Below are 16,200 nucleotides of genomic sequence, written 5' to 3'. Positions count from 1 at the left end.
ATTCCCTGACTGCGTGGGGGACACCCGAAACCCGCGGCGGGGCTCGGGGCTGCCCCTGCCCGCTCCCCCCGCGGGCTTTATTAATGCTTTATTAATGTACTTCATACGAGTTACGCTCAGATGGGAGCTAGGGTGGGTTGGGTAACGGGCCAAAATGTGGAACAGAGAAATTGCAACAGTCTCCCAAGTCTGCGCTATAAATTCAGGCAATTTAGGGCGGAGGGGAAGGCCGGGAGCAATCCGAGCGCATTCCTCAGCAGTGGGAGCGTGCAGGTAGGGCACCTAAATAAAGGTGCGTGCAGCGCCAGCCCATAACCGTGTCACTCTGAGGGGGTCAATGCTGTTTTAGCACCCAGACGCACTGCTGCTGGTTTTTTGAAGAGGTTTTCTGCCCCCGGTTTCCATTCTGCAGCCGCCGCCAGCTTGTTTGGGTGCCTCAGCTGCACGCCCGCCTTCCCTTTGCGTTTGGCCTCAGCGCTCCTCCTGCAGTGTTTGCTCAGAGGTTAATCACAATACCCGCGTGACGGACTTTGCCCTGGATGATATCCACGCAACGCAAACCTACGTACACGTGCCTGTACGCACGTATATATCCGCTTACATCTAGTCCAGCTGGGGGCCAGCCGGCAGGAAAGCAGCTCGGCTGAAAAGGAGCTGGGGGGCCTGGTGGACACCGGGCTGGACATGAGCCTTCAGCGTGCAATGCCACAAAGGCTCGGGGTATCCCGGGCTGTGTTAAGGAAAGCACGGCCAGCGGAGCAGGGAGGCGCTCATTCCCTCTGCTCGGCGCTGGTGAGGCCGCACTGGGAGCGCTGGGCCCAGCTCCAGGCTCCCAGGGACGTGCTGGGGAGAGGGGACAGCGAAGGGCCAGGAAGGGCCGGGCAGCCTGCGCTGGGTGGCCCTGCTGGAGCAGGGCTTGGTGGCCTCCAGGTCCCTTCCACCTCAGCCACCGCAGTGCTGTGACTCTCACGTGTACGTGTACGCACCCCCAATGCCCCTGTGCACACACGTACCTGTGAGGGTACAAAAAGCCTTGTGAGCTGCCTTCCTTTCTCATCAATGCTCTCTCCTCCTCCTCCTCAAGGCCCAGCGTGGTGCCCACACCTCCAGGCACGCTGCTGGGGCCTGACCGAGCCCTCAGGTGCTGCTCACAGGTGGCTGGGGACATGGGGACACGTCCTCAGCAGCTACCCCCTGGCCAGGGGCGATGGAAACCCCCGCCCAGACGTGTGGGTGGTGGTGTCGGGCTGCTGCAGGCCCCTCAACAACATCCCTGTGTCTGCTGCAGGGGGATGGCCCCCTGGAGGCGGCACCCCTCGCCTATCCGCTTGTTATTTTTCCCTTCCCTTTTCCTGCAGCAGGAACTTTCCCCTGGGAGCCATTAGTAGGAGAAGGGCCACGAGGAGAAACGGGAGCCAGGGGCTCAGCTCACAAACAGGCACAAATTCACCCCTCCGCTGCCAGAACCTCATCAAACAGCCCCGTGCTGCTTCTCGGCTGCCACGGGGGCCGAAGCAGCCCTTTGTGTGGTGCTCCTGCAGGCCGTAAGGCAGCGCATTACCAAAAGCAGGTGCCACAGCTCCATCTTTCCCTTACCAACACTCAGATTTGCTCTTTAGATGGGGCTGCGACAGCGAGGAAGAGCGTGCGGATGCCTCCCGCCAAGGCTCTTCCCACAGCTGCGCCTGCTCCAGGCGGTTTCCTTCCTCCGCCCCGCGGCCAGGAAAGGCGTTGGCTGCGGTCCAGCGAGCAGGACCATGAAGGATATCTCCAGACAGCACTGCCTGCTTCCTCTGGATGCCCCCCAACAAGGGCACATGGAGCCAGGGTGGCTGAGTGCCCCAGGAACCCCTCCAGAAGCTCACCTGCCCTGCCCTGGGACCCCATCGGTCCCCAAGAAAAGCTGTGTGATCCCAATCCCGCTGTGCCTGCTCGCAGGTATGCTGGTGGCGGGGCCGGTGCTGCCCTGCGTGGGGACCTGTTACAGCTTCTTCGCCGCAGCGTCCTCGCAGTGGCCTCCCAGGTGACAGAAAGGGCAAGCCGTGCTTCGGGCCAAAGCTGCCTAAGATGTTTTTATCCGTGCCTGACCCACGAGGGCACATCAGCACGAGGCAGCTGGGTGCATCGTGCTGCCAAAACAGATGAGCCAGCGGCACGCAACCACACTGACAGCAGAGGGGATCAAAAGCCCGCACAGCAAATCGGGCTGCCCACTACCTCGCTAAAACCTCTTTGGCTGTGCCAATGCCTCCGCTTCAAAGCCTGCTGCGATTCCTAATGACAACTTCAGCGCTTCCTGCGCGAGCCGAGCGCCTCGCCTGGCGCGGGGCCGCTCTGTCCTCCCGAGCTGAGCTCCTCGCACGTGCGCTGCATCTCAGCAAATCTCGCCCAGAGCCCCAGCAGCCCCCTTCAATGGGGCTTTGTCCCCACTGGGACTTTTTACGTCCAGAAAGCCCTGCTTTAGCGTGGTCTTGTGTGAGATCAGGGTGTGGAGCGATGGCTCCCTCCCTGTAAAAAGGCTTTAAGAGAGCAATCCGTTTACCCTGAGTGATAGACCCTGCCATAACACCCTTTCTTCCAGGGGGTTTCACACAGTTTCCATCAAAAGTCAATTAAGGCTGTGCTGAATGAAGCCACCCACAGCACAACTCCAGATTAATTAGCAGCACAAAACTAAATTATGTGTAACAGAACGGCGAGGCCAGCCGCTCCATCATCATCACTTCTGTCTCCATTTTTACTGGCTCAACACGGCAGCAAGGTCTGGAGCATCACAAATTTAGGAGTGGAGGTTTGGTGTGTTTTTTTTTTTTTTTTTTTCCCCCTCCTTTTCCTTCTGCTTTCATTTTAATTATTGGCATCAGGGGAAGGAAAAAAATGGTCCAGACAGACAGCGAGCTGTGTTAGCTGTCTGTCCAGGAGCTGGGAACGCTGCCTCCAGCTGTGTGTGAGGACGAGGTTCAGCAGAAGGTGCCCCAGGCAAATTTCACATCCAGGGCTCTTCGGGGAGGCGGCACAGCTGGGTCTTGCCAGCAGGGCTGGGACGAGGCATCTCCAGCACAGGTACCTGAGGCAGCCTGGGGAGGAAATGGAAGAGGACAAAAATGGAGCAGGACAAAATCCCTGCCCTAAACCTGGCAGGTGGCTGCAGCCGGGGCTCGGGGAGCCCAGCTGGAGGCTGTAGGCAACACTCAGCTCCCCTGGGTGCAGGATGAGATGCTGCACGTTTAGCAACTCGCCTCCAGCACCCCAAGGCTGTTTGTCCTGCCCGCTCCGCCACCTCTCTGTTCTGCTGTTACAACAAGCAGGTGCTGTAACCCGCATCGCCACAAGTGCTATTTTTAGCCAGGGTTATTATATTTAATCATCTGGTTTACAGCATGGGCCCACAAACCTTTGTGCCGGCACAGCAGTCCGGTGCGGGAACAGGAATGCTTGAAAATAATTTTACCACCAGCCCCTCTGTCTTCTCAAACCACACCCAGGTGAGTACAGTTTCATTCAGCCCCTTTCCGATGCCCGCTGTGGTCAACCCTGAGGTTGGATCACGCAGGCAAGAGCTCCAGCACCAGCTTTCAGGAACAACCCTTTTGCAGGGCCAACTTAAATCTCTTGGCTATTGTGGCATTTGTAACCACTGAGCTGCTCAGCCCATCCCCAGAATCTCAGGAAAGCCTGTGAGGGGTATTTTAAGCTTTGGAGAGCCACAGAAGAGCAACTAACCGGGGCCCAAGAGAACTTACTAGCTCAAGGCTGCACTCCACCAAGCAGAAAATGTTGTGGAAGACTGACTTCTGCCCTTCCATGGGGATGCACAGAGGTGGAAAGCTGAAGGAAAGTACTGTGCCAGTGGGAAAAAAAAAGCACACGTGCATCCTTTTCCATCTCGCATAGGACAGGGCAGCACCCAAGCAGCACCCCGAGTCACGCACAGCTACACAAAGGACACGAGAAGCAGCCCGAGCTTGTAAGGATCAGCAGGCTGTCAGCACACAGGTGTGCAGGCGGCTCTGGTCTGCATCACAGCAGCGCCTGGCGTTATGTCAAGAGGAGCCTATGATGCAAAAGCAATTCCAATGTGATTTGAAGGGCACGCTGTTCACAAAGCTGGATGTTTCTGCAAAATACTTTGGAAGGAGACCAGAGAAAAGTATCTGAACGAGTAAAATTTAAGTAACTCAAGTCCTGGTTTTGACAGTGTCTGTCAGTGCAGCAGTGCCTGTGTTCCACGAGCCGTGACCACCCCTGTCCCTTTATTCTGTTGCTTTACAGGGCCCCAAGAACCGCACCTCATGGGCCGCTGCTTGATGGTTTGGTTCTCAGTGAGACTTTTTCCCCTTCTCAGCATTTGCTGAGACCAATGCACCCTCTGGGGGCAGCAGACTTCTGTGCTCGCCCGAGCTGGTGAACACCAGCAGCCTTTCCCCTCTGGCTGTTGCTCAGGCTTGGATTTTCTCACCAAGGCTTAAATCTCTGCCAGCTGGGGACGATTTCAGGCCCATGGGTGAGCTGTAAGCCCAGGTCTTAGCCCAGCTACAGGTGTGATGCTGCAGACACAGCGGTCAGGGCCCCAGAAGCTGCTCCAGCATCCTCAAGCTTCAGCGCAGCCTTGAATGAGGAGGTCACAGGGGCAGGTGCTGGTGCCACACGCTAGGTTTTTATGCCTTTCTATACCAAAATTCAGGGGTATCTGGGGCAGTTTAAGGGGCCTTGAACCAGAAGACGAATACAGCCACACGTTCCTTACTCAATTCTAGCCAAAATGTTATAAAATTCAAATTTCTGCTGGAAACAGGCTGGAAGATGAATGAAAGGCAATTTTGCCAAACCATTGATGCAACATACTTCTAGACATCTATCACCTCCTCCACTAACTTCAACTTCCAGTTAGTCCAGAGATATAAAAGGAAACAAAAACAGGAGAATTTGTTTGTAGTTGTTAGTTACTGAATCAAAAATACCGTCTTCAGCTCAAGAACCAGCTCAGCCCAAGTTTGCAGCCTCATGTTTTGAACAGTTAACTCCGAAAGCACACCCCCAAGGCGAGTTATCTTCCTCCGAAATCCCCGGTATTGGCCACTGCCAGCTGCTGAGGTAGTACACCAAGGACACGGTGACATCCCATTTCAGCATCAGGCAATCCTGCAGCTCTGCTGCCCGGACAGGCTGCTGCTCTGACGCCACGACCTTTGGGCAGCTGTGCACACGATTTTCACGGCATCTAGAGAAGGAGGGAACGGCAACACAGGCACACAGACTGCAGCACATGGATAATCTTTATTGGTAACATCAGTGGAGCACCAGTAATCCATTACTGACTGTAGTGGTGACACACAGCTGAGGCACATGCTAAGGCACTTGTACTATATAAAAAAAAAAAACATTTTTTAATTTTTTTTTGTGACAGCAATTGGGACATGAGGCTCCTGCATTTAGAGCGCTTCAGGCATACAGTATGGCGCTTCATATTTAATTATTTTTACTTTGCTCCTAAGTAGGTCTAAATGCAGCATATACAATACGGTTAGGAATACACGTAAAATCCAGCAACCAGTGTACGGTGTAGAAAAGTAAAGACTATCTATATATAACCATGGTCCCAATAGAAAGGCAGTGATAAAGACCTTTATTTTTTTCTTAATTACTTATTACGAGAGATACAAAGGCCTTACATATATCTGTGCAGATTAAAGTTTTTTTTTTAATATACTCTTAGTCAATGGTGCACAATAACTAATCCCAACCCCTGGTTATAGAGCAGGTGCAAGAGGCTTGGACATGTCAATAAAAGAGGGATTTCCCTCCCCTCATCCCCACCCCTCTGCCCACTACCCTATTAAATTCCCCTAGATTCTATTACCATTAAATATATTTGGTCCCCCAGAGATTCTCAGACAAGCACAAGGACACTGTTCTGCTTCCCCAGCCTGTCATTAACTACTGGTCCACACTACCTTAGATGAAACCGCTCAGAGGCAGAGACACTAACAGGACATCATTGCACTTCAGAGATCTGTCCAGACAGTAAAATGAGGAGAAAGGAAGGGAGGAGTTAAAAAAAAAAAAAAAAAAAAAGACAACTTTGGCAAGTCTGCCAGGGAGACTTGTCCCAAGAGGAGCTTCCCTCTTCACCTCTCCCTGGAATCATGTGAAAGAAGGGTGAATTGCCATGGCCAAAGCACACCGTTTTTCCTGAAACTGCTCCCAAACCATGTGGGTGGGCAGATTAAAAGTCTGAGGTCACTGAACATGATTGCCGAAAGCAAAGAGGGAGGGGAAAGAATACAGGAAGGAGCTTCCCTGCAGCTAAGATCTGAAAACAAAAAGGAGATTTACAGCAAAAATCTTTCCCTCACCCCGCTCCCTCCAAATCGTGTAAGGATTCACCAGCAGACATGGCACAGACAGTTCTAGAGGACTTTGCAGTTGCCAAACTGCTGGTCAGATTTCAGAGCACTGACTCTTTGGCATTAAATACAAAGAGGATTAGGAAACTGGAAAGAGGAGGAAACTAGGAACACAGACGCCCAATGGCTCCAGATACAAAGAGCTGGGCTTACTCTGCTGATCCCTGGCCAATTAAAGAGGGTTTGCAGAAAGTCCAATGAAAGAGGGGAGGGTGGATGGGTCACTCCATCATGCGTAACTTGGGTAAAATGAGAGGACTTATTCAGTAGCTTTGGCATCACCAGCATCTGCCTTGCCATCCACTTCCTCATCGGAGCACTCCCCTGCTGTACCCTTCCTGACAATTCGACGTGTCACAACAAACGGCAGGTCCCCACGCCTAGGGAAGGACAGACAGCATGTCAGTAAAACGAGATTTCACTGAACTTACCAGACATGGCAGGCTTTGGAAAAACTAGAGGAAGTCCCCGGCTGCACCGCTTACTGTGGACAGCTAGAGCAAGCCTGTGCTGCGCTGGCTGCCACGGTATCGCACAAAACGCTCTGCCTTACCTGAGTTTGCTCTTGAGGGAGCTGACCTCTCTATTCATCGCATCAGCTGTTTCAGTGGCATCCTCCAGTTCACGCTGCAGCTTTCTGCGGGATGCGTTGGCTCGCTGGGCCTCCTCCTCTGCTTCCTCAAGCTGGCGTTTCAGCTGTTTCAAGCGCATGTTCGCCTTGTCCGCCTGAGGACATATGGGAAAAGAGATCAGCATTTAACCAGAGTTACAGCATAGTAGTTACACAGCAAAATAGCAGAGTTTCCCAAGCCTCCCCTCCCTTCCTGAAGGCAGCTGCCTAAAACTCCACAGCTCCAAGCTTTTCCTTAAAAGCATTACATTTTCATCTTATTATAGTGAGGGAGAAAGAAGAGAAACCCATCAGAAGGTTAATGCTAGAACCCTCTTAAATACAGACGATGCCTCGATCATAGAAGGAAAATCTTCCCACCAGAAGAGTCAACAACGCTGCAAGGTAACTATACGCACCTGATCTTTGAATTGCTCAGCGTTACGCCTCTCATCATCCACCTGCAGCAATATATCTTTCAGCTTCTTCTCGGCACGGCGCACCTGCTTGCTGGCAGCCTGGCGCTCCCTGCACAGAAATACAGTGACAGCTCAGACAAGAACTTTCTCCTCTTGTGCCCAACCAGAAGACATGGGTAAGTTAAAAAAAAAAAAAAAAAAAAAAAAAAAGAGAGCAGAATTCTATCGTAGAAAAGAAAAAACTAAAAAAGAGGATGGGAGGCAATTTTTCCTAGAGATGACAAAAAATTCTGATGTCACAAGACACGACTTGATACTGAAGCTACAGAGGAACAGCAAGAACGTATCACAGCTGCACCTTTACAAGTTTGGTCAAAGCTAAAAGTCTCTGTAGTGAGAAACAAGGAAGGTTTGTCAAGATCTTACTTCTGCACTACCCAGTACCTACGATGAAGCCCTCGTTCAGACAAATCAGAATTTGTTCAGAAGGGTTTAAAATCCCAGAGGGGAAGGAGACTCAAAACAACTGGAGTTTCCGCTAGGACATACTTTGTCTCCATGTCCAACTGCTCTTCCAGCTGCACTATCTTGGCTTCCAAGGCTGTGATGGTAGCCTTGTACTTGGACTTCACTGCGCTCTCCATCTCCTGCAGTTTAAGCTTAAGCTCCTTGTTCTGGCGCTCCATCTGCTGGCGAGCGTTCTCATTCTTCTGTGCATTGCTACGCTCAGCATTCAGGTCGGCATTCATCTGGTCAATCTGTGGAGAGAAGTAGTACTTAGCATATCGAGTGCTCCAGCCTGAAAGCAGGATTTATTGCTCAGACACATGCTGACATGCAAAGGAAAAGAACCCTCAGGGTGAGCTGAATATGTAGAATAACTCTGCTACAGAAGGAGCTGTCTGTAAACAAGAGATACAGACTACATCTTAAAATATCTTATTCAGATTTTCAAAGTAATTACTTGAAAAACAAGCTTATCAACCTCGTCTTAGGACTAAATTTGCCAACCTTGTACAATGCCCTCTTGGATGAAGGCCATGGTTTGGCACTTAACACAGTAATTACCAGTCCCAGTGAATTGCATCCATCCTGAAGGCAAGTGGATTCAATAAACGTGCTTTCCTAATTTATCACTTATTTGCTCTGTTTACTTTGACTACAAAGAAGCAGCCTAAAACTGCTGACTTTCAAAGGTGAAAGGGCAAGAACTCAATCCACTTCCAATCCAGGACTCTGGCTGACAGTCAGTCAAGTAGAGGACTATGCTCTCTGGTGCAAACAAGCCATTTGGAAAACCATCAGCCTAGCTCCCTGGCTTTAGAGAGCTAACAGAACAACACGCCTGACCCTCAAAGTTGGACAGATAAAATAGAGCAGAGAACAGGCAGATTAAGATCATGGTTTCTATAGCAGCCTAACAAATTCCATATGGTTAGTCCGTTTGAAAAAGCATAGAACTGGCAGAAAAGTCACTTTCCAAACACATTGTGGCACTTTTCAGCACGCCAAGTTGGAAAAGCATACTTCAGATCATATTTCTCATAACTCCTTTAAAAAAAAAGAGGCAGGGGTGGCGTCTGGGAATTCCTGATAAACTCTGAAGATGGTTCCAGCTACCAAAATCATTTAATACTCCACAATCAAAATCAGTGAGTTAACATTACTCTGACTGCCCATCCTATTTGCTCTATTGTGGTATTCAGGTGTTTCACCTTGCTCACGTCTGTGGACATTTTTCAGAGCACATTTTGGCAATTTACACAGATCAGTGAGCCTCTGCTCACACAGCCAGCCTGAGCAGGTACCTGAAGATTTGCCTTCTTGAGCCGGTCATTGATTATCTCAGTGTTGCCCTGTTCCTCTTCCAGCTCCTCCTCCAGCTGTGCTATCCGGGCCTCCAGGCGTCTCTTTTCCTCCATGGCCAGTGCTCTGTAAGACACACAGACATTAAAGTGATGTTGGCAGAATTGATGCCTTGGGGGAAAACCTGCTGCTTTTAATTTTATAAAATGAAGTCTGTCTTTCAAAAGCACAGAGAATACAGCCATGCTTCAGTCTGCAGAAAAATAACAGCCTGCGAAGTATTTTCTTAAACCAGCTCCTCCACCCTTGAGCAGGGAACATTACTCACCCTTTACCACTGTTGTTGGCAATCTCATCAGCCAGCTCATCCCTTTCTTGCTGGGCCTGGCGCTTGGCACGCTCGGCAGCTGCAAGTTCCTGGAATGAAAACGAGACGGTCAGTGATGCAATGGGAAGCGACCAACTAATGCAGCCTAGGAAAAAGTAGTTACTGGTAATGGGTGGTACAGTCTCTAGCTAGATCCAGACTTAATTAAAAGACAGTTTCCCTTCCACCCCACAACTTCCTTTGTTTTGCATCACTCCTATTGCTGCTGTCAAGAAAGGGCCAAATTCTGCAATTGGAAGGGGACCCTGTACTTGAGCAGAGCAAAAAATAACGCAAGAGAAAGGAAAAGAAAGGAAATAACCACTCGAGCTTAGACTGCCACACTTAGTTCTTGGCCAAAGAAAACGAACAAACCCTCGAGCTGCATGCATATTCCATTACCTCCTGCAATTGGATCATCTCTGCCTCCATGCTCTTCAACTTCTTCTCGTTTTCTTTGGCCTGTGCCAAGATCTCTTCTCTGGAGGTGCGCGTGTCCTCCAGCTCCCGCATGTAATCCTTCATTTGTGCCTAAAAAGGGAGAACAAAAAAGGATGGATTTCCAAGTCTGTGCACGAACAAATTCAATTTATCTTACAGGAAACATGGGCAGGAAAAGTAGAAAGAGGGACTTCATTAGTCTTCAGCAACCTAAAAGGCTGCTGTAAAAAGAAAAAGAATCATCCATTTTTCATTTGATAAGAAATGAGGAGATGCAATAATGGAAGCAAACAGGGCCGCTTTTTTTTTTGTAAGGGGAAAAGAAGCCTTGTTAGACTGGGGGTGGTGATGGTACAGGAAGCTTTCCAGTGAAGCAGCGGAATGGATAGCCTAAGGGAGGATTTGACATTTTTCCCAAGAACAGATCAGACAAATGCCAGTAGGAATTAGAAAGGTATAACAGAACTGTCTTGGGGCAGAAGGCCTACATCATCTTTTTAAGTCCCTCTAGCTTCGCGACTCCATAATCCTTTCCAGAAACACTGATATGAGGCAAGCACTAGAGTGGACTTTCCCTACAGCTTGTCTCCTATGGAGATAAAAAGGCAGACGAGGGTTAGAAGGGTATTTGAAATGCCAATAAATCTTTCCTGGTAAATTGCTACAAGGTTGCTGCTCTTGTGACACTGATGCATGGTTCTCATGAGGTGAAATCTTGTATCCCATTTCCCGGGGTAAAAGCTTGAAATGGATTGCTAAAACAATTGCAGCTCCTCACCTGCAGTTTGCGGAGCTGCTTGATGGCTTCCTCACGGTTCTTGTTAGCAGTGTCTATATGGCTTTCCAAATCCTTCAGGTCCAGCTCTAGTTTCTTCCTGGCAGCCATAGCAATGGAACGCTGTTTTCGCTCGTCTTCTAATTCCACCTCCATCTCCCGCACCTGTACAGAGAAATTCAGGCATTCAGCTCCTCAATTTCCCAAAAGCCATTTTTCACATCCCCCTTACAACCTGTACCCAAGTACAAGCACGTGACTTGTTTTCGTTCCTCCTGGCAGGGGGACGGGGCTAATATTCCCCACTAATACATCAACATGAATTCTGTAGGTAGACAAAGGCTGTTTGAACAATCATGCACACAGGGAAAAGCTTCTCGCAGCTTTGCAGAGCTGCCTGCAGAATCACCATTAACAATGATCTGTGGATCATTGGACAGAAGTGCCTTCGCAGAACACTTTGAGGATTTACAAAGCAGTTCTTACTTGTCTAATCAGCTGTTTCCTCTTCTCTTCGTTCTGTTCATCACGGCCCTGAAGGTCCCGATCAAACTGAGCCTTCATGGCCTGTTGGTTCACTTCTAGCCGCAGTTTGGCATCCTCTGTGGCCTGAAGCTCATCCTCCAGCTCCTCCAGCTGTGTCTTCATCTCCTCCACTTGCTGCTCCAGGGCTCGCTTGGCCTTCTCCAGCTCATGGACCTACGACACAGCACCACACATGAGGTTTCCTCAAAAAGTACAATTTCACCTGTACTAAGAGTAAAAAGTCTGACAACAGCCACTCACAACAGAATACAAGGACACTGTCTGTCCCCCTTATAACACAGGGATATCCCTCAGTGCCAGTTGCTCACATATCCACAAGCTGCCAACTTAAATCATGATTACCTCTTAGTGCTAGTCATATATGCTTGGTGGTGGAGAGAAGGAGAAAAGTATTTGTTAGCTCAAACCTGACCAACTTACCTGAGGTGGATATCTCTGCTTCTGACAGAATTCAAGAAAGTACTTTTTAGCCTCCGATTTTTTTCTTTTCCTTCCTGCTTATCACCACCTTTCCTGTCTTGAAATATTTGGGTTACTATGTCCCATTGCCTAGCTACTCCCTGCATTTTCCACTCCAGGCTCACATCGTACTTTCTCTGCCACAACAATACTAGACAAGTCTCTGTTAACCACTACCTCGTTCGGGTCATTTCCAGGCTCTCCCAATCCATCTTTCCTGCCTACTAACATAATGCAAATATAACGTTCACAAACTTACTATGTGCTCAGTTTGCTCTACTACATTCACCTGTGTTCACACTAGCATAACTTTTTGCAGTATTAAACTAACAGGATCACCCACGTGCCATTTCCTGCCCAGACATTTTAACTTCATACTTACGCTTTTCCCAACATCATCCTTGGAACTCATCAGGTCTTCCATCTCTGTGCGGAACTGCTTATTGACTCGTTCCAGCTCAGCTTTCTGCTCTATGGCTTCTTCAAGGGCCCTCGCCAGGGATAGGGCCTTAGTCTCCTTCTCACGGGCTTCAGCCTCAGCACGGTCCCTTTCTTCTGCATATTTGGCAGAGATGTTCTTCTCCTCTGCCAGTAGCTAAAAGAGAACAGCATTGGGATTTTGAGAATTTACTCACAATTTTTACGAGGGTAAACATACATCTTTTCTCTTTGTGCCTTCTAAGTAGCATTCTGCCATGGACAAGAGGAATCAAGAAAACATAGCTTTAGTGAATGAAGCGTGCCACCTCACCTTTAATAAATAACTGTGCTGACCCCAAGTGAACAACCTTCTGATTCCCTAGGCCTTCAAGCTATTGTTTCCATCTATGCCTCAAAAATGAGTACTATACCTCTATGAAAAAATATATTTCTGCACTCAATATGCTATGCTCGGTTCAGAAAGAAATACGCATTCTCCAAGCAGCACTGCTTAGATACTCTTAGAGGTCAACTTGGCAAGTCAGATGTACCTAGTCAATGGCCTGAGACAGAAGTCATACCTGATCAAACTTCTTCTGCTTCTTCTCTAGGTTGGAAACTGTCTGTCGCTGATGATCCAGATCCACAGTGATGTCATCCAGCTCTTGCTGCAGGCGAGTCTTCGTTTTTTCCAGCTTGTCATATGCAGCTATCTTCTCCTCATAACGCTGGTTTAAGCTCTCCAAGTCCTTTTGCAGCTTCTTCTTGGCTTCTTCTGCTGACTCAAGGCAGCCCAGACCATCATCCATCTTCTTCCTTGCATCTATTGCCTGAAGGACAGAAAAGATTGCAAGTGAAGCCTCAACACAGATAACACTATATGTGGCTTACTGACACCAGAGGAGTTGAGGAAATAAGTTTGCTCACTTCTGAAGGAATCATCTATACCCAATAATACCATATCAATGAATTCCAAAGGAATTCCTAGGTAGAAATCTACAAGCAGTTCATATGATTATTGTCAGAGGCCTCAGTTTCCTCTCAGTCAAGTCAGCAGGAAATCCCTTGCCCATGAAAGGTTCTGTTACTAGATGTCAATCCTGCATTGAGATTTTACTTCCTTCAAGTCAGACTTGCACTTACATTTCCTCTCCTCTCAAAAGTGTTTGGTTTATGGGATGGGGACTGTACCTGTTGCTGAAGAATAGAGATTTGTTTCTCCAGGTTTTTCTTTGCCTCCTCCTCTTCTTCCAGTTGCTCTCTCAAAGCGTTCTTCTCATCCTCTGTTTGCTTCAGTCTGGTGCTGAAGCTCAGTTTTAGGCGAGTCTCCTCCTGCAGCAGCTCCTACAAAGGAAACACCACAGTAGAACTCAGGACCTCTCCTTGGATTTAAAGGCTCACTGTCTTTACCTGTTCTGTGCAGGGTGAGTACTTTTGAAGTTGAGTTTAAGTACACAATTTATTTCACAGATAAGACAATCGAAGACAGAATTTAAATAACTGTCTTCCAGTGAGTCAGTATAAAAACAATATCAAGAAGGGTCCTATTCTCTCATACACTCTCATGATTAAAGTATACTTTGCCATACAAGAACTGTCTCCCGCTTTTCTCCACAGTCAACTGCAGTCCCTTCTGGAGTCGTCCAAGTAGCATATAAAGCATTAAAAAGCTTTCCCAACAACAGCATGACTGCGTTCTCCTACGTGACTCTCTCATACTCAAATATCAAAGAAACAGAGAACAGGCTAAAGTGATTTAGCATGGTTAAAGACAACTTTGCTCTTAGCAGAATTCTAAGACGGTGGCCATTTACCAATTTAGGGCACCAGCAACATTTGTTAACTTTTACTGCCAGTACTTGAGCTGAGTGACCTGTAGAGACCAATCTTCAAACCAGTGTATAATTGTCATACTGTGCACTATGTCTTTGAGTCTGTTTTTCAAAAAGAATCCAAAGTAGAGAGAACACCAATGGCAGTTCAAGGGTACTTAGTATCTAAGGTTTGGCACACTCTTCCTTTCCTTCCCAACCTTCTGCTTGGTACTCCATGCTTTGCCAAAAGACTTGTATTCTAGTAACAGTAAGCTATTTTTTAATTTTATCCCGAAGTATAAGATTATGTATGGTTTTTCCTAGAAAAAATACTAAAATATTTGAATCTATCACTTTCCCATTATCTATTGGGAAATAGAGTATTCTATTTAACTTTACAGTTAACTTAACTTTAAATTTACTGGAAATCACACACAGAAAACCAAAACAAAAACCAAAACCCTGTCAAACTTTATGAAGATCTAAGACAAGAATTTAGCATTGCAGTTCAGTTCTAGCAATAAAGAACTCTCAAGCAGAAAGGTGAAGGAAGAATCTTGAGGAATCTTAATCCTAAGATATGGAACGTTGCATGCGTTCCACGTACTAAGGAAGCAGAAGGAAGATAAACAGCTTGTGTCTGTAGAAATGCTCTCAATACCATGCAGTACAGCCCCTTAGCAAAAAAGCGTGACCCAATCTTTTGAAGTGCCATATATCCAGTATTTCACGGTGTCCAGGGTGCTTTCTCACTTTATGCATTTGTAACAGACAGTGGATGCAACGCATACAGATGCCTTGGCTTCCCAAGCTCTCACCTGTGTATCCTGAAGCTGTGATTCCAGGGCAGAGAAGTCCTTTGCTAATTTGATTGACTTGCTGTCAGACTGGTTCAAAAGGCCTGTGACATTGTCCAGTTCCACCTGAAGGAGAGATCAGAGTACCAGCTTAGTGCATCATCAAGAACAAAGCCAGGTATGGCTACGAGACCTGAAAGTGAAAACTGAGGCACTTCTCAACAGTAAGGGATGTGTATCGTTTCTCAGGAGAACGAATGTGTCATTTCCCAAGTCCCAGGGATGAAATACGAAGAGTCCAAAAGAGATTTTTACTTGGGATCACCTCTGTTGCAACAGCCTTCTGTCTTTAAATTGCTTTATACGATTTGCTTCAGGACTGTATTTAGATACTCCAAAATACATTTTCATACTCCAGAAGAGTGTGCATGCACCAGCAATGCTAAATGTCTAATGACAGCCTTCAAAAAGAAGGCAGAAGACAACGCTTGATGCGAATCAAAGGGATTTGTTGTTTCTCTTCAGGAGTGTATGAGAAAACCCTGAATTTCAACATCGTCCTTCAGCCCTTCATCACCATCAACCACATTATAAAGCATCAAGATGGGTTCTTCCAAATCAGTCACATATCACCAGACCGTTTGTGTCATGCTAGGTTCACAAGCAGCTGAAAGGTTACACAACTGCTGCATACTGAAGGGGACCAGACATGCTCATACTCCAAGGCTTAAAAAACTCAAATGGCAGCTGGTTACTACACCTTTTCAGGGCTGCTCATGGTAGAGTGACATCAATCATGATGGCCTGCCCTGGCAATGAGTTAAGGAGTTTGCTCAGTCCTTGGGAAGCAAACTGTGGATGTGCTTTTTGTAGGAACTTCATCTCCTGGAGGAACAAGAGATTTTTGAACTATTCATAGGGAGGTACCACCCTACAACCTTCTTTTCTCTCTAGCCCTGGACTGCAACAGAAGCTAAGGAAAACCCATGCCACTCACCTGCAACTTGTTAACCTTCTCAGCCAGTTCTGTCTTCACTCTTTCACCTTCTGTAAATTTCACCTGCAGTTCTTGGAGCTGAGCATCTACTTTTTTCCGCTTGTGCTCAGCATCCCCTTTGCCCTGCAGAAGCACTTTCACCTCATTGGACAGTTCAGCCCTTTCGCTTTCCAGAGCTTGTTTTGCTTTTTCAAGATTTGCTTTCACCTGGAGGGGAGGAAAAATAAAACATAGCAAAACACTTCAGACTGAAGATACAGCAGAATCCTTCCACTGAGTTTTTTTTTCCCCTCCATGATATTCCAGCAAGCAAGCTAATATTGCGTGTTTAACAGCTAGCCT

General features: G+C 47.8%; 1 protein-coding gene across 5 annotated transcripts in view; it reads right to left on the bottom strand.

The window, feature by feature from the left end:
• Positions 1–5,258: 5,258 nt before the first annotated feature.
• Positions 5,259–16,200, bottom strand: part of MYH9 (myosin heavy chain 9) — a 69,374-nt gene continuing 58,432 nt past the window's right edge. For all 5 annotated transcript variants that reach the window (XM_040544781.1, XM_040544782.1, XM_040544783.1 and 2 more), the window contains 14 exons: positions 15,859–16,065; positions 14,883–14,987; positions 13,442–13,594; positions 12,832–13,080; positions 12,213–12,425; positions 11,312–11,524; positions 10,829–10,990; positions 10,012–10,140; positions 9,571–9,659; positions 9,245–9,368; positions 7,986–8,194; positions 7,437–7,545; positions 6,961–7,133; positions 5,259–6,787 (listed from right to left, as the gene is read on the bottom strand). In XM_040544781.1, the coding sequence (XP_040400715.1) occupies positions 6,667–6,787; positions 6,961–7,133; positions 7,437–7,545; positions 7,986–8,194; positions 9,245–9,368; positions 9,571–9,659; positions 10,012–10,140; positions 10,829–10,990; positions 11,312–11,524; positions 12,213–12,425; positions 12,832–13,080; positions 13,442–13,594; positions 14,883–14,987; positions 15,859–16,065 (2,256 nt within the window). In that variant the 3' untranslated portion in view covers positions 5,259–6,666. The remainder of the gene's footprint in view (positions 6,788–6,960; positions 7,134–7,436; positions 7,546–7,985; positions 8,195–9,244; positions 9,369–9,570; positions 9,660–10,011; positions 10,141–10,828; positions 10,991–11,311; positions 11,525–12,212; positions 12,426–12,831; positions 13,081–13,441; positions 13,595–14,882; positions 14,988–15,858; positions 16,066–16,200) is intronic.

This window comes from Cygnus olor, chromosome 1, assembly GCF_009769625.2.
Source record: "Cygnus olor isolate bCygOlo1 chromosome 1, bCygOlo1.pri.v2, whole genome shotgun sequence".
NCBI lineage: Eukaryota > Metazoa > Chordata > Aves > Anseriformes > Anatidae > Cygnus > Cygnus olor.
The sequence above is the reverse complement of the archived record's forward strand: the minus strand, read 5'-3'. Positions and strand labels throughout refer to the sequence as shown.